Here is a 17,930-nt window from a genome sequence, read left to right on the forward strand (position 1 = left end):
TGCGTGAGGGTCTGCTGGGGGAGAAGGAAAGAGCGAGTTTAGAGGTCAAGGCCGCAGGGACCCTTCATGTCCCTGCTGACCACCCCATGCACAGCTCCGTGTCCATTTCCCCAGCGGGTTCAGCCCAACCTCAAAAACCAGTCGGTTTTATCATGCAAACCATCTCCACGCTTCTGAGTTTCAAATAAAGAGAGACACCCCCCCCCCCCGGTTAGTCATCAGAAAGGCAAGAGGACAGGACCCCCAAGAGCCGGGGCTCCATGTCCCCACTCGAAGCCGCACACTCCCTTCCTCCGTGTGCGGACGGTCCTGCCAGCTGGCCCTCACCCCATCGGGCGGAGCTTTCTCGGTTCGCGCCCAAGAAAACGGAGGAGAAAGTCCACGGTGCACCCCCGGGCAGACCCGTGTTCGAGGTGCAGGAACAAAGGACCGCGCAACGGAAGGACGAGAGTTTTGAAGACAGGCTCCCCAGAACCCAAACACGGGACGGGCTCCCCAGAACCCAAACACAGGACTTCCGCACCCTGGAAGACCATAGTGCGGGCCCCGAACGGACTCCCCTCATCCTCCTTTTTTGAGGTTTCTTTACAGGAGCATTTAACGGAGCTTCAAGACAAGAGTAACCTAGGCAGTCGGGGTTGGCACGCTTGGTGTCAATAGGACATCTCTAGAGAAAGATTACCCTGTACGGAATAAGTCTAGCAACACTCAGAGGGGCTCTTCCCTTTCCCCTACCTAAGGTGGCCTCTGAAATCGGGTCAGTATTTGTCATTTTAGTTAAAACACGTGATCTGCACAAGCTATTGATCTGAGCAAGAGGAGACAGTTCCTGTTCTCGTGTTTTGTTCCAAGTGCAGGTGCGTGCAGGGGACCTGGCTTAGGCTAAGCTGACGTCCTCACAGAGGTTGGGATAACGTGCGGACGTTCAAATGCACTTACCCTCAGCAACTGTCTGATCATTTTCTCCACTCGATTAATATTACAAAACCGTTCCTGCCATTTTGGTATTTTGAGTGGGTTGAATGAGATGTTCTTAGGGGAGTAATTCTACCGGAGATGATTTCTTAACACAGAAATGCATACACATTCCTTCTTTTGGAGTCTTACTTTGCAGAGTATGATTTAATTCAATAAAGCTCTCATTTTTGGCAACTACACCACGAGGTAACCTTGCCAGGCCTCCGTTACACCAGCAGTCAGGTAAAAGAAGGATCCATTTAATACTAAACCCCAATGAGCGTTTTTTTTTTTTTTTTTTAAAGAAAAAAGTACGTTTACAACAAAAATAAATGAAATAAAGATATTTAGGAAGTTGAATGTTCTCAAAGAGGGGAAGGAGGTAGAGCAGCATTTCTATGGGCTGGGAGGTGGGGTCACCACCCAGCTGTGGGACCCTGAAAAGCTCACTCCCCAGCTCTGGGCTCCGGATCCCCATCTGTAAAGCCAGGGAGCCACCTGACCTTTCCTGTGGTTTTCCTCTAATGCCTGGATTCTGGGATTTTAGGACGCCTGTGTCTTGAGTCACACCAAAGGTGTATAATCACCTTTCTGTGTCCAAATCTGTGTGTACTGGACAAAAAAAAAACAAACAAAAAAACAAAAAAACAACGTATTCCCTGAAGCTGGGGGTTTACTCTTTCTAACAATGAACATAAACATACTGTGAAAGAAAAAAGTGAATTCTCTTGAAGTCGATTTTTGGCGCAGAACCTCAGTGACTGTTTTTAATAAATATCTTCAGCTGCACATGAACTCTGAATCTTATCGCCACCTAAATCTTTGGGAAACCATGTTTTCCCAGATTCCAAAGCGGTGGCAGTCATATCGACTCAGTTCTCATTTTAAAGCATAAACATCCCTTAATGTCATCAGAGCGGCACAGTGTCTAAATTAACATTCCCTGTGCATGTGGAGATGAGTTTAAAGCAAACAAAGAAACAAACAAAAAAGACTGAGCAAGGCCTCCTCAAGTAGTCTCTGTGCATTACTGTAATTGTTCTGGAAATGTCTAAAGCCTCAGGACGTTATCTTCCAATTATATATGGTATGCAACACTTGTTTCCAACACCTGCAGAGAAATGTCCCGCACGCTGGAAGAAGCTGCTTTCATCTTATTAAATTAGCGTGGTTTCAATTTCACATTATCTTTAGTTGCGCAGGCTGTAGTATTACAAGTTTATTGCTTCTGCGTGGCGCCTACTAAAAGTTGAAACCCAAAGTCATTTTCTGCTTTATTGACTTGCAGGAGGGAAAACTAAAATTATCCCGGTCATTAGAGAGAGTACTTACAATTTTTTTGCCTTCTATTAACACTGTAGAAATATTTGTTTCAACATTCCGCAGTATCACGTTTCCTTTCTGTTCTCTGTAGATGAATTCTTTATCTACGAGAGAGGAAATAAAAAGGAGACAGAAGACATTAAGGAACTCAGTAGGCTTCTGACGGACACTTTCGCCAAAGGAAATCAACTACTTCTGATAAAAATAGATCCTGTGTTTCATCAAAGGGTTCTTTTAATCTGGAAAAGTATTTCCAGCTGCTCTCCACATAACCTCATGTGAAGCTTCTCTCTGAATCTCTTCTCCTACTCTATACAGTGACCTATAAAGCACCGGGGCACATGTCCATAAAATCTTTAGGACATTCTCGAGCTTTCTTGAGTAGAACACACAGAGCGGACCCACAGAGCGGATGAAGAAACTCGCTATCAGAGACCACAGGCAACCCTTGGCACGAGCGGGAATGATCTCCTGAGTCTGGAGCCCGGGGAAATCTGGACACACACGCACCTGTGCACACCGACATCCGTATCCTGCGAAACTGTTTCTGCTTTGTCCACAACCTTCCCCGTGACCCCCAGAGGAGTGGGCCGTGACTTGGTCAAGCCCATCCTTCTATCTGTACATCCCGTCCTCAGCGACGGTGACCGTGGACCTCTGTATGACCAACCGAGATTTCAAATAGCCCCTTAGGAAGTCAGTAAAAGACCCACTCTGATCAGTATGGTGGCTGGGGTGCGGGCACAGAGGTGTGTGCGCCTACTGGGAACGGAACAGGACATTTCCTGAAGGACAGGGTCGCTGGTGGGGAAGAAGAACTCCTGTCTTTCTGAGTGAAGGTGGTGATGCGGAGCCCGTGTGAGGGTCTGGGCATCTCACGCAGTCACTGTCGCTGAAGGAACACGGTGCGGCTGCATTAATTCAAAGGCTATGATCATTCCTACCCGTTATTCTATTTCATGGAATTACACATTTTCTTTCTTATTCTGTTCTGCTACTTGCTCTGGTTTCATTCTCTTTTCTTTCTCCCGTGTCAGGTGGAAGCATAGATCTCTGGTTTGACTTTCCGTCCTTTCTAATAAAACTATCAAAGCTAAAAATTTCCCTCTGTGGATGGTGTTAGCTACATCTCACAAATTTTGATATGCCGAGTTACGTTATTCTTCAGTTCAAATTATTTCTAATTTCCCCCCGCATGTCTGCTTGGCTCAATGATTATTTAGGAACGTGTTGTTTAATTGGCAGGTATATAAAGTTGTCCTGGTCCCTCTTATTTTTATCGATTTTTAATTTAAATTCACAGGATCACAGAATGTGCTGTACATGATTTGGGTCTTTTAAAACTCATTCAGACATTTTTGTGGTCCATAATATGGTCTGTCCTTGTAAATGTCCTGTATGCCCATTTAATGCAATTATCGATATGGCTGCGGTCCATTGTGTGTGTGTGTGTGTGTGTGTGTGTGTGTGTGTGTCCTGTTTCCACGTGACTCTTCCACTTCTTCCCCTCTTTCTTATTTCTGGCTTCCATTTCACTGTCAGATACTTTTCAGAAGTTTACTTTCACTATTTTTGCTGTATTTCTTTGCATTTCTTCTAGTGCCTGCCCTACGGATCAGACTACGTATATTCTACTTTTCAGTCTGCAATGACTTGATAATGTGCCACTTCTCATGAAATCCAGAAGTCTGTCAAGTTTTCAGTCCACGCCTAGTCCTGTGCTGCTACCGTTTCCACGTGGATTACATCTAGATAACTTCTACCTTCCGCCACGTGCCACACCTACTGTTGGCATCAGTGCATCACTGGTAAAGAGATTAAGGAGAAAAAGTCAAAAAGGAAAAAAAAAATGTCTTTTGCAATTGTTCATTATTTGGCATTTCTGATGATGGTTTTTATGCTTCATCAAGGACCTGAGTTTATAACGGGCATTATCATGTTCCTAACCCCTTGAGAACTTGCTTTAGCTGTTTGGTTGTATGGACCTGCTGGTAACCGAGTCCTTGAACTTGGTTTTATCTGAAAATGTCTTGGTTAACCTTCATTTTTGAAGGATATTTTCTCTCCTTTTAAATTTTTAAAATTAAAAAAAAATTTTAAATATTTGAAATTATTATTATTATTATTTTTTTTTTATTGTGTTCAGTTAGCCATTTAAGCAGGCTTCACACCCACCACGCAGCCTGACACGGAGCTTGAAGTCATGACCCTGAGATCAAGACCTGAGCTGGGATTAAGAGTCGGTCACTTGGGGCGCCTGGGTGGCTCAGTGGGTTAAAGCCTCTGCCTTCGGCTCAGGTCATGATCTCAGGGACCTGGGATCGAGCCTCACATCGGACTCTCTGCTCGGCAGGGAGCCTGCTTCCTCCTCTCTCTCTCTCTGCCTGCCTCTGTGCATACTTGTGATCTCTGTTTAATAAATAAATAAAATCTTAAAAAAAAAGAAAAGAAAGAGTCGGTCACTTAACTGACTGAGCCACCCAGGGGCCCCGAAGGGTATTTTCCCTTAATACAGATGTCTAGGTTGATAGTTTTTATTTTTTTCTCTTGAGATTTGTTTCACTTTCTTCCAGCCACCATGGTTTCTAGGAGAAGTCAGCTATTAACTGAACTGTTATTTCCCTGCATGCTATTCCTGCGCATTTTTTCTTTTGCTGTTTTCAAGACTGACTTGTGGTCTTTGATTTCCAACAGCTCAACTACAAACTACTTCTTCTTTTTTTTTTTTTTTCAGATTTTTATGTATCTGTTTGAGACAGAGAGAGAGAAGAAGGGAGAATGAGCTGGGGGAGGGGCAGAGGGAGAAGCGGGCTCCCCGCTGAGCAGAGAGCCCGATGTGGGGCTCGATCCCAGGACCCTGGGATCATAACCTGAGCCGAAGGCAGAGACTTAACGCACTGAGCCACCCAGGCGCCCCATAAAGCTTTCGATCAGGCTTCTTTGTGTTTACTCTGTGTGATGAGCCTCTTGTATCTGCAAATCTACGTCTTCATCAGATCGTTTGCTGTTTATCTGCCAAATATTTTTTCCTATTTATCAACCTCCTGTCCCAGTACTCCAATGGCACCGATACTGGGAAACTCGATATTATCTAAGCGTCTCTGGTGATCTGTTCATTAAAATTTTGTTCCTCTGTTCACTTTGAATGTCTTCTAATGATCTGTCATGAAAGCCACTTGGCCTCTCCTCTGCCATGATTACTTGACTGTGAGTGCCACCCAGTGTGTTCCGACATTCCGGCATCAGCGTTCTCATGTTGAGGATTTTCCATTTTGTTCTTTCTACGCTTCTGCTCTTCTGCGGAGACCCCTCATTTCCCTGCTGAGATCTGCATTCACTGGAAACATGCTCGCGTGAATTCATTAAGCATAATTATAACATATATTTTAAGATCTATCAGTTCCAAAGTCTGTTTCCTTTTGGGGTCAGACTCAATTAATTTTCTTTTATGATGTAAGGGTGTTCCTTTTTTTTTTTTTTTTTTTTTGGTTCTTTGTAAGTAGGGTAATTTTGCATTATATCCTAGACATTATGGACATCAATTACTGGACGCGCCCGGCTTTGTTAATATCCTCTAATGAGTGTGGTTTCCTGGGCTACACCAGGTACTTCTCTCTGCTGGGTGTGGGCCTCCAACTTCAGACACCGGCTTTACTCTGGATTCAGATATTTTACCTGCAGCTGAACTCCCGTGATTCTCTTCCCAGCAATGTGGCCCACGGGTCACAGACACCACTGTGCCTCTGCTCTCCATCTTATTGATCTCTGTTCTACCCTGTCTCATTATCCCCTCTTCTTAACTTTTAAGTCTGACACTTAGCTTCTTAATTTCAGCATTTCTATTTTTCTAATATAATCACAACGGGTGCTATAAATTTCCTTAATTATGTCTTTGTTGGAGTCCACAAGTTTTAATGGGCAGTTTTCTCATTATTGCTTTGTTCTATGCTTTATTCATTTCTGTCACGGTTTCTTCTTCAGCCTAGGAGTTATTTAGAACTTCTAATTTGCAAATGTATGCAAAACATTCTCATCTTTTTTGTTATTGACTTGTGATTTGCTATAATGCTGTAATGCTTTTAGAAAGCGTTTCTCTTTTGCAGAACAGGCAAAGTAAGAGTCTAGGCCTGAAACTGCACGTGTGGGCGTTCAGTGCCATAAGGCACGGTACCGGACATGAGCTCGCCCCCACCTGGCCCGGGGCAGGCTCTCTCTACGGTCAGCAGCTCGTCTCGTCTCAGTAGAAGATTTGGGACCATCTCAGCCTCTTTTCCGTCTCTCGTCTTCATGATTCCATCCCTCGCCTGCACTCGCCCCCTTGAAGGCTTCTCGAATCACCTTGTCCTCTTGCCTTCAGTGCTGTGCCCTGGTCTGACCGCCACCACCTTCACCGTGGACGCCTCCAGTGGCCTCCTCATGGGACCTGCCCCCTTGGCTCCTTGCTCCGAGCACAGGAGGACATGCCTCCTCTTAAAACCCCCCCCCCCCCCCATCCTCTGGCAGAGTCTGCTTTGGCTGAAGTCCTTAGCCTGAATGTTCAAGGCCCTTCACATTCTGGCCTGGGCTCCTCTTTCCATTTTAACTTGCTTCCCCCCCCATTAAGCACCTGAAACCGTGTCCTGCCCTCCTGCCTCCCGACGCCCCCAGCCACTGCCTGGCCAACGCTCCATGCCCTCCTCCAGCTCCTGCCAGGGGAGATCTGTCTGGGCTTAGCACAGAGGCGCCTCCTTTGCCAAGATTCTCGAGCCTCTGCCAGGCAGGATGAGCCCCTCTCTGCCCCCTCCCCACCGCCCCGCCGTCCGCTCACGCAGCCGCTGCTCTTGTTGGCTGTTCGAGCTCTGTCTCCTCCACGAAGAGAGCCTGAAGCAAGGGAGAGGCCGCGCTTCCTGATCCTTCTACCTCCAAACCCCAGTGTAATGACGGACAGGAAACCAGGCACTCCAAATGCACGATGCGTTCCCCGAATGAACACCATCCCGTGTCTGAGTCCCCAAATACGCAAGCCACACGTGACCCGGTCTGCAGACCCGCCGCAGGAGAGAGACCGCTCCGGGCCAGGGAGGTCAAAGGGGGGAGGCAAGGGGAGGCTGGCTTCACAAGTGACACCTTTTGTGCCTCCTGAGATGCTGGGATCGCTGCTTTCTCCCCTCGCTGCAGTGCCCAGAGGCGAGTGCGCGGTGTGGATGCCTGAGGACAGGCAGGGGAAACCCAAAGGCAGGTTCGACGGGGGATTCTAAGAGACACCGAGGGCGAGGTCCTGGGGAGAAGATCCCCCGAAGGAAGCCTGCCTCACACCCCCCGCTGCTGCTACTTATTTTTCGTACGTGGAGCACCCAGGAAGCTGCATTCAAAATATATCATGAATCTAATTGTTCTGTGTTACTTGGTTCTTCAAAGCTAAACGAGGAAAGAAGCAGAGAAACAGCCGTGGTGACCAGCACAAGGAGGGTGATTGCTTTCCACTTTCTTTTTTCTCCCAGACTGTGGCAGGAAAATATGTAGCAAAGTCACACGTGATTTTTTCCTGCTCTTCCAAAAATAACATCCCAGTCACTTCCTCTGAGTATCATAGAGCAGCTGACTTTATGGGACGCTTGCTTTTGCCTGACTAGTGAATTTTTTAGAAACCTTTAAAGCAAAGGTCTTTTCCATGATGAAAAAAATGTAAAATGTGTGGCTTTATGGGGCTATAGATGCCTTGTCATTCGAGATATGTCATTCTCATTGCCAACTCGGACTCGTATGTGCTGGTTGGCCTTGGAGAGCATCCTTGATTCTGTAAGTCTCACAAAGAATTCCTTCAGGGGAACGGATTTTAATTTCAGAAACAGAGTGCACACAATAACCGGAGTCAATCTGACTTTTTATCTTCTTTTACTTTTAAATAACTTCTATGAAACACTGTTCTGTCCTATTTATTGCTTATTTAATTCTCTTCTCAGATACAAACTACTTGTATTCATGTAATCTGGCAACACAGAGCATGCAACGTGTTTCCCAAGAAAGTCATTGTCCCCATCATGGCCATCAAATATGAAAACTGGTCTGTGATTCCTACACCCACACTGTCGTCCAGAAATACCATTTCCCACTAAACAAGATCAGTACCGTGAACTGGCCACGTGCCCTGATGTAAGGGCATGCTCAGTCACAGTCACCGGTCGGACGGGGATTAGTGCATCTTGGCTGCCGTAAAGTTCCACATTAACCACAACACTGAGCTTTAAGACACGATTCCAAGCACATCAGTAATTCTATTAATGTTACAAGAAAGTAAGATTTTTATCTATAAGAGAAAATGGGTCCACATTTAAAATCATTATGTTCGGTTAAAAGTGAAAACCCTGTATAGTTAAATCAGTGGCAGAAACATCAGCATGGACTCACGTTTGCTTATTTTGTCAACCATGTGCTCATTTCGTCCACAGAAGGTGTCTACATGCGTGATTATCTCAGATACTCAGATTTGGGTTTCTAGGCACCATTTCTAGGCACTTCAGGAAAAAGAACAGGAACACTAAGGAAATGGGCATTTCTAGATCCAAGGCACACAAAGGACATAGGAAAGAGCTCATTGGCTCCTTGGAAGAGCTCATTGGCCAGGGAGCAAGGAAGTGTTCGGGGCCTGATGGGGACCCAGAGCATAAGACAACGGTAGGCTATGGATGGCCCTAATTCTTCACCCCATCCAGCTCTCTGCCTTTTCGTCTAGCTTTGCCAGCTCCTCCCCTTGAAGGTGGCTCCAATCCGTGCCTTGAATGGTCACTGGAAGAGGAGCCAGCAGACACCCAGGGAGCACCTGCCCAGTCTGGCTTGTGTGCCATGGTTGTGGGACCAACATGTCTGGCCCAGGCTTTGGGCCCCAGGAAGAGAAATAGACATGGAGCACAGCTGAGTTACGAGTCACCACCAAGGGGCCATTCCAGATCAGCCAGGGGCCGGCTGGTCGCCCAGCCCCGGGAGCAAACCAGCCAGCCGGTGAGCAGAGTGTCCTCGCCAACCAGCAGCTGACACGCCGCTGTGTGAAAGACACACGCTTATTCTGTGCGTCTGAGGGTGTGCGATTGGTAAGAAAAGACTCGTGTGATGCTACAGATGGGCGGAGAAGAACCAGTGGGAAGGCTCTTGGGTCCAAGTGGATAAAATTGGAACATCGGAAGAAAAATGCCATAGGTTATTAAAACACACTGAATCTATAAAACAGTTTATGGATCCATAATGGAACTCCCAAAAGTATGGAAAAAAAAAAAAAAAAGCAACTCCTTTTCCACAGTTGGAGGTAACTATGAAACTGAGTCATTACCATGAAACTGGTAATCACACACATCTGTGCTACCCAAAGCCATCTACGCATCCAGCGCAATCCCTATAAAATACCAACAGCATTTCTCATGGAGCTGGAACAAATAATCCTAAAGCTTGTGTGGAATCACAAAAGACCCTGAATAGCCCAAAGCAACCTTGAAAAAGAAAACCAGAGCAGGTGGCATCACAATTCTGGACCTAAAGCTCTATTACACAGCTGTCATCGTCAAGACAGGATGGTCCCGGCACAAAAACAGACACAGATCAACGGAACAGAACAGAGAGCCCAGAAATGGACCCTCAACCCTAGGGTAAATGAATCTTCAACAAAGCAGGAAAGAACATCTGATGGAAAAAAAGACGGTCTTTTCAACAAACAGCATTGGGAAGACTGTGGCAGTCACATGGGGAAGAGTGAAACTGGACCATTTCCTACACCACACACACAAATAAACTCAAAATGGTTGAAAGATCTAATTGTGAGACAGGAATCCATCAAAATCCTGGAGGAAAACACTAGCAGCAACTTCTTTGAAAACGCTGTATCAGCTTCTTACTAGATGCGTCTCCACAGGCACGGGAAACAGAAGTAAAAATGAACTATTGGGACTCCATCAACACAAACAGCTTCTGCACAGCAGAGGAAACAATAAAACTAAAAGTCAACCTACGGAATGGGAGAATATATTCACAAATGACGTATCAGATAAAGGACTAGTATCCAAAATATATGAAGAGCTTATAAAACTCAATTCCCCCCAAACCAAATAATCCAGTTAAAAAATGGGCAAAAGGTGTGAATAGACATTTTCCCAAAGAACAGCTAACAGAAACATGAAAAGATGCTCAGTATCACTCATCGTCAGGGAAATACAAACCAAAACTACAATGAGAGATCATTTCGCACCTGTCAGAATGGCTAAGATCAATAACCCAGGAAGGCAAACCCATGCAGCTGCACTGGAAAACGGTGTGGAGGCTCCTCAAAAAATTAAAAATAGAACTACCTTATGATCAAGCAAATGTACTCCTGGGTATTTACCCAGAGGATACAAGAATACGGATTTGAAGGGATACACACGCCCTGGTCCTCACAGCAGCATTACCAACAATAGCCAAATTATGGAGAGAGCCCAAGTGTCCATCAGCTGATGTGTGGAAAAAGAAGACGTGGGACACACACACACACACACACACACACACACACACACTGGAGCATGACTCAGCCATAGAAAGAAGGAAATCGTGCCATTTGCAAGGACCAGGACCAAGGAGAGTGTCGTGCTAAGTGACATAAGTCCGAGAAAGATAAATACCGCAAGATGGCATGAAATAGGTGAAATTGAAGGAACAAAGAAGTGAATGTGGGTGGGGAAGAGGCAAACCAAGACACAGACTCTTCACTACCCAGAACAAACTGAGGGTCGCCAGAGGGGCGGGGGGGGGCTGGGTGAGGAGGGCGGCGGGGATGAAGGAGGCGCCTGTCGCGGCGAGCACGGGTGACGCGCGGGAGCGAGGAGTCACTCAACTCTGCGCCTGGAACTAGCATCTGTATGTTAAGTAGCTGGAATTTATATACAAATTTGGAGAAGAAAAATAAAAGCGAATCCTCCAGCATTGTCCTGCTGTTTCAAGTCATGCGGGGGGATGACACCCAGCCCGTTCCGGAGAGGGAGGTCCTCCTCGCGGGACACTGCCGGCCCGTAAGTGCGGGAGGCACGATGGACGCGGGAAACCACCTCATGCAGCTCTCACCGAAACCCCTGGATTCAGGTAAAGGTCCTCAACGGAGGCCAAACTCATTCCAAGAAACTTGATGGGATATTCCCCTGAGGACAAAGGTCACCTCAGAGAAAACACACCCGTCTGGATGGGAGCACGCATGTTCATAGTGGGGCATTCAGGGCCACAGTGTCACCCACAAATCCACCTCAGAGGGTTCACCAGTGGGACAACCAGATGCTGCAGACCAACGTGTTCCCTCCTTCTGTGAGGAAACAGTCTGAGCCCCGGGTGCGGAGGAGTCCGCAGGACAGGACTAACCAGGGCAACAACTCGGAGCTGTTCACATTAGCAGAAACTCAAGAGACAGAATCAAGTCTAATTATTATTCTTAATTTGATCTGAGCAGGGAGGGGAAAAAAAAAGCCATAGAAGATACTTTGAGAAGGAAGAAATCTGAATATGGCTTGGGAATTCTTGTATTTTTTTCTTTTTGTAGTTTAATTTAATTTTATTTTTTTCAGTGTTCCAAGATTCATTGTTTATGCACCACACCCAGTGCTCCGTGCGATCCAGGCCCTCCTGAATACCCACCACCAGGCTCACCCAACCCCCCACCCTCCTCGCCTCCGAAACCCTCAGTTTGTTTCTCAGAGTCCACAGTCTCTCATAGTTCCTCTCCCCCTCCGATTCCCCAAACTCCCTTCTCCTCTCCATCTCCCCATGTCCTCTGTGTTATTCCTTATGCTCCACAAGTAAGTGAAACCTTATGATAACTGACTCTCTGCCTGACTTATTTCACTCAGCATCATCTCTTCCAGTCCCGTCCATATTGACACAAAAGTTGGGTATTCATCCTTTCTGATGAAGGTGTACTATTCCACTGTATATATGGACCACATCTTTATCCATTTGTCCATTGAAGGGCATGTTGGCTTCTTCCACAGTTTGGCGGTTGTGGCCATTGCTGCTATGAACATTGGGGTACAGATGGCCCTTCTTTTCACTACATCTGTATCGGGGTAAATACCCAGTAGTGCAATTGCAGGGTCATAGGGAAGCTCTATTTTTAATCTCTTAAGGAATCTCCACACTGTTCTCCAAAGAGGCTGCACCAACTTGCATTCCCACCAACAGTGTAAGAGGGTTCCCCTTTCTCCACATCCTCTCCACACACGTTGTTTCCTGTCTTGTTAATTTTGACCATTCTAACTGGTGGGAGGTGGTATCTCACTGTGGCTTTGATTTGAATCTCCCTGATGGCTAGTGATGATGGGCATTTTTCCACGGGTCTGCTAGCCATTTTTGTGTCTTCTTTAGAGAAGTGTCTGCTCATGTCTTCTGCCCATTTTTTTGACATGATTATCTGTTTTTTGAGTGTTGAGTTTGAGGAGTTCTTTATAAATCTTGGATATCAGCCCTTTGTACAACTTGAGAATTCACCGCTCTTATAAAATTACAGCCATGTTTGTTGGAGAAGATAAGGTTGTTGAGGGTCTACTTTTGGAGATACATGTGTAGTATTGGGGGAGGAAAGAAAATGATACAATTTATGTGTCAATATTTTCAGCCAGAAAAATTGATAGCAGACACCCAAATGGCAAAAGGGTTAAGATGATCGGTGCTTATATGGGCATTCACTTTACTGTCCTTCCTACTTTTCAGTAAGTTTAAAATTTTTCATGAAAAGGAAGCAGAAAATAAAATGGCACAGCCCCTAATTCCGATGAGCATACAATAAAGTGGGGCGGACTCCCACGCGGAAGGCCCCACGCACAGCGCCTCACAACACATGGGTCAAGATGCAGAGACACTGGGATCCCGGGCAGATGCCTGGAGGCTTTGCAACCACGTAAGTGAACATGTGGGTTGCAGGCCAAGGGAGCCAAAGCGTTCTAAAAAATTAAAAAATTAAGGTTCTATGGTTCTATACTTTTTTTTTTCTGGCTTATGTCACAAAGATCGTGAGCAGGGTTGTCCGTGACTGCAGCGGGTACACAGATGGAAGACGGCAGGTTCTACACTTGTGGGCTTCGAATCATGATCACAGATGACACTATAATACCTGCTTTTACAACGTGGGTGATCACACGGACAAGTAGCTTCCAACACGTCCTGATCCCAGCCTGCAAATGACTTGGAAAAGCAGCTGTAGTTCAAAGATGATGTTTAGGGGATTTGAATTTCACTAGTTTTCATGATAAGATCTGAGATTGTCCAATTTTGTCTTTGATTAATGGACTGCCCAGATAGCTTTTAAAATCCTCTAAATTTCCGTTCTTATGGGGAACAATTTTTATGTGCTTCAACAGAGTCATGTTTAGACTTTTAAACAGCTTAGACACTGAAACCCTGCTCAAAAACAAAGCACTTCTTTCTGTATTTATCACTGACAACCCTAGACGTATGCGGATAAGGGGAGAAACAATTTTATTTGTAGAATTAGGTTTTTTTTTTTTTTTTTGGCAATTTTTTTTCACCTCAATCTATCGTAAAAGGAAATACAGAGATAAGGAGGCTTTGCAAGACAAAAAGATTTAGGTGCGTATGGAACAAGGAAAGGTCAGCTACAACGTCCTGTGCTAATGACACGTTTTTAAGGATATTTATGATTTGTTTTATAAAAACACAAGACTCCTTGAAGGGCTGTAAAGTGATTATATTATGATGGTTCTTTTATTTAGTCAAATTCTCTTAGAGCAAATCAATCACAAGTATTATCAAAAGCATCAAAAAATCTTAAAAGACAGAAATGGGCAAAAAGACCATGGAGTATCCTCTGGTAGAATATTATATATCGTGTAGGGCGCCCCCCCAGGCTCTTTGCCGCTTTAGATGTCCACTACTACCACTGTTTTTGAGCTATTTTCGGACTATAAGTTGGAGAGAACGGATAGCCATGCAAAGGATTCTTGCCAGACAGCTGCTAAGAATTCCTGCTTGCCGGAGATGCATTTGGGTCCCTCTGCCCACCGCATTTCCACAGAAAAAGTCAACTTTACACCAAATTCAATCCAGGATTTCTGATTGCCTACATATATGTGGTCTTTAATTTCGCTCTTCATCTCTTCCTAGGTCTCTCAATTCCTGAAGTAAATAAAATCTCTGGCACATGTCTATTTTACATTAACTTAAAACCATGAGCCTCTTGACTTCTACTTTTAAAAAATTCTTCTTCAACTGAAGTTCAGCATATGCAAGATTCAGGAAAAATTCCACAGGTACGCTATGGCATAAATCACTGAACTGTGTAAAAGGTGATGTTGGCTACCAGTTTGTCCAGAAATGAAGCCACATGAGGTTAAACATGGTGTTTTTTAGGCCACCAAATTTTATCAAAATCAGTTCTTCCTCAAAATTTCTGAACCATCAGCGGATTCTGTAATTCATCGGTCAGTGACAGATGTTACGTGTGTCGTTCCAATACCAGAGCTTAGTAAATCAGTAACTCGCCACACAGCCCTATCACATAATCATTGGGCTTTGATTTTAATCAAAACGCTAAGAGCTGAGTCAATGCTGAACTAGGGACACACATCATCATGGGGGCGGGGAGGGTCTACGAAGTCACTGTTTTCCAGTACAAATACAGAAGACACACTTTTTTGAATGACCTGATTGTCAGCAGGCATTACGCGAGGGCAGAAGATTACTGTGGAAAGTAGACCCAGTTTTTAATGTCAATATTATTCCCTCTAACGATTATGCTGGTACAAACTAGCAAATGGTCTAGCTGAAGTGTGACTACTTTACTTTATTTATGCTTCCATGAGAAAAACCACCTTCTGCTGACAAATACTCATGAGTGGGCCGAGCAAGAGAACTTTGACAGGGATGTTCCTTCAAGAAAAACCGGGGCAAAAAGTGCCAGTGGTGGTCTACAGACCTTTGGGAAAAGTGCAGTCTGGGAGTCTGGGAACCCGGCTTCTCTTTCAGGCTCTACCATGGAGTGGATATGCCAGAGATGACAGTGAAATTTGGAAAACCCTGTCCTCACAGGACCAGAACACACTGCCCTCCTCTCCTTTTTCATACCTGCTAGCAGGGATGCTTTATGATGGCTGGAGCTATAGCAGCCATATTGGACCCCTGCATAAGCCTGAAGATGAAAAGCAAATTAGAGCAGAGGTCCTACCTCCTGACCCCCATGTGAAGGAGAAATAATTTGGACAAGTAGATTTCTATCCTGTTTAAGCCAGTATTACTTCCATTTTCCTCTTGCTCAGAGTTGACTCTAATCTGAATAAAGAGAGACTAACAATCACAGTCTGACTCTGGATTTGGAGTCGGGAGAATCAGGTTTGACCCTGTTGCACTGCTCTGCTGAGTCACATTACTTTCTCTCTCAGTCTTTAATTTTCCATAATAAAGCCCCTCATGTTCACTGTCCAAGAAGGGACACCAGACACCAGGTGGCTGGTCAAGTGGGACCAACCACAAGTGGGCAAAAACAGAAGAGCAGGGCCCCAGCCAGCAGCGCTCAAGTCTCTGTCGCGGAGAGTGGCTGTGGCTTCGTACCAAACATGCGCCTGTGATTTTATTTGTGAAGGAACCAAATGTTATGACCATATTCCAGAATTCTGAGTGCGGTCTGTGAAAAGCTCGACTCTGCACAGCTCTCACCTCTCTGACTTAACAGCAATGGAAAAACCCCAAACGCAGACAGCGCGCAGGCTGATACGACACGGAGGGAGGAAATCATGAGAGGACGCAGTTCTATCTGTCGGGGTGCAGTGATCAGAGGCGCTCTCCGCTCTCCCAGGAAAAGTCGGCAGGAGCACTGGGAAGGTCTCCTTTCTCCTTCAGACGGGCTCCTTCATGTCCATCAGGCCTCCAAGGGCCTGATTTTGCCGTGTTCAGAGATCTGGCGTGAGTGACAACCGTGAGGGGTCCAAAGCGGATCCTTCCCTGAGGAGCAGGACTGCCTGGGCCCACCTCCTTGGGTAGGACGTGAAGCCTGGTGTGACCGTGGTGGGGGTTGTCCCCGCCAAGGGGAACACCCGCCATCACGCTCCCGCTGGCCAGGCTGCTCCTCCCGGTGAGACGGTCTGGTCAATCAGACGGCCAGAACGGACGGGTCTCCAAGCCGGGGGATGACTGGGTGGTGACCGCGCCCAGGGAGGGAGTGCCGGCCACATGCCGTCCTACGCATCTCGAGCTGACAGTTTCACGGTGAAGCGAGGACCCCTCTCCTGGCAGGTCATTAACTTGAAGTGTACTCGGAGATCCTCACTTTCCCACTGGATGAGCTCAGGCTGCTCGACTTTTCTCTCAATATTCCCAGCTGTCAACAATGGGGATGTGAACGACACCTCGCTTACAGGACGTCAGAACCATGTCCGGGTCAGCAGTAGTACTAAGTACTTAGCAGTACTTAGTACTGCTAAGTACTAAGTTCTACCGGCACGATTCGCAGAAAATATCCAGCATCTGGGTAACGGACGTCTTCCTAAGAAAAGTCACAGGAGCTCCAAGGAATGCTTCACCCACGGAACCTGAGAAAACTACCCTGAAGACAAGGATCGCTACAGTTTCACACATTCCTAATAAAACTGTGTCATTCCCGTCTAACTGAAACATGTGCTTTACTAATCACCCCACAGCAAAGGACATCGCTTCAATATATGAACCCCATTTATTCCCCAATCGAGCACAGCCCAGGTGGTATCGCTAAAAAAATAAGGCAAATTTCGGTATTTACCCCCAAATTTTTAGCATTAAAAATCTTGACTTAGTTTCACAGATACAAGTTTCTAAAGTATTTGAGACAAGAGGATAAATAAACCTGAATCGTCAGGACTGCAAACCTGACAATTATCGTCCACGTATGCCGCTGATAAAGACAGTAATTTAAGAAAGCAACAAATCAAGTCTTTCAAAAAAGGACAAATTGATCTGCACTGTAATTTTACAAACACACACAATAAGGCTTAGCTCATCGTTAGATGATGTTATTGTCGTTATCCACAAAATCGATGAAGGGTGTTTCTGGTCTCCCGGGGTGAGATAGTGTCTTCATGAGTGAGCCGGCGTTCGTTTCGGTGGCTTTGGTCAGCAGTGAGTCCTGTCCTGCTCGCTGACCGCGGAGGTCCGGCTCAGCTTAAACCACCGGTCGAGCTGATAAAGGTCATCACTGCATCTCATTCCTTAGAGCTGCCTTTCTGAGTCGTGGGGGCACGGATGGGGTAAATGATGTTGAAGATTAGAACTTGCAATGGAATATGTGTTTATTCGATTAGGGAATGGATTTTTTTTTTTTTTAAATGCTCAAGTTCCCTCGCCTTCCTTCTCCCCGGTTCGTTCGCATTTGCCTTCAGTCCAGGCGGCGGCTGCGATTCACATGCGGCCTCTGGAATGGCACGACGATCAGAGAGGCTCACACAAACAGGCTCTCCTCCGTCCTTGCAACACCGCGGAACGACGAAGGAGCAGCTCCTCCTCAGACAATATTGTGACACCGGTTTATTCTACAGAGTAGAGTCCCGTCAACTAGACCCCCATTCGCAGCTCTCACGTGAGCTTGAACACACACATGCACACACACACACAACCCCCTGACCTGTGCGAAGTACTTGATTCTATGCACAAAGTGTCCTGGGTTTGCTCATCCAAGTCAGCCCACT

General features: G+C 45.9%; 1 protein-coding gene across 4 annotated transcripts in view; it reads right to left on the bottom strand.

Moving 5' to 3' along the window:
• The window catches only part of DPP6 (dipeptidyl peptidase like 6), an 857,378-nt gene that overhangs the window by 250,022 nt on the left and 589,426 nt on the right, over nucleotides 1-17,930 (bottom strand). For all 4 annotated transcript variants that reach the window (XM_059396038.1, XM_059396041.1, XM_059396039.1 and 1 more), the window contains exon 4: nucleotides 2,290-2,384. In XM_059396038.1, the coding sequence (XP_059252021.1) occupies nucleotides 2,290-2,384 (95 nt within the window). The remainder of the gene's footprint in view (nucleotides 1-2,289; nucleotides 2,385-17,930) is intronic.

This window comes from Mustela nigripes, chromosome 4 (genome assembly GCF_022355385.1).
Source record: "Mustela nigripes isolate SB6536 chromosome 4, MUSNIG.SB6536, whole genome shotgun sequence".
Classification (NCBI taxonomy): Eukaryota; Metazoa; Chordata; class Mammalia; order Carnivora; family Mustelidae; genus Mustela; species Mustela nigripes.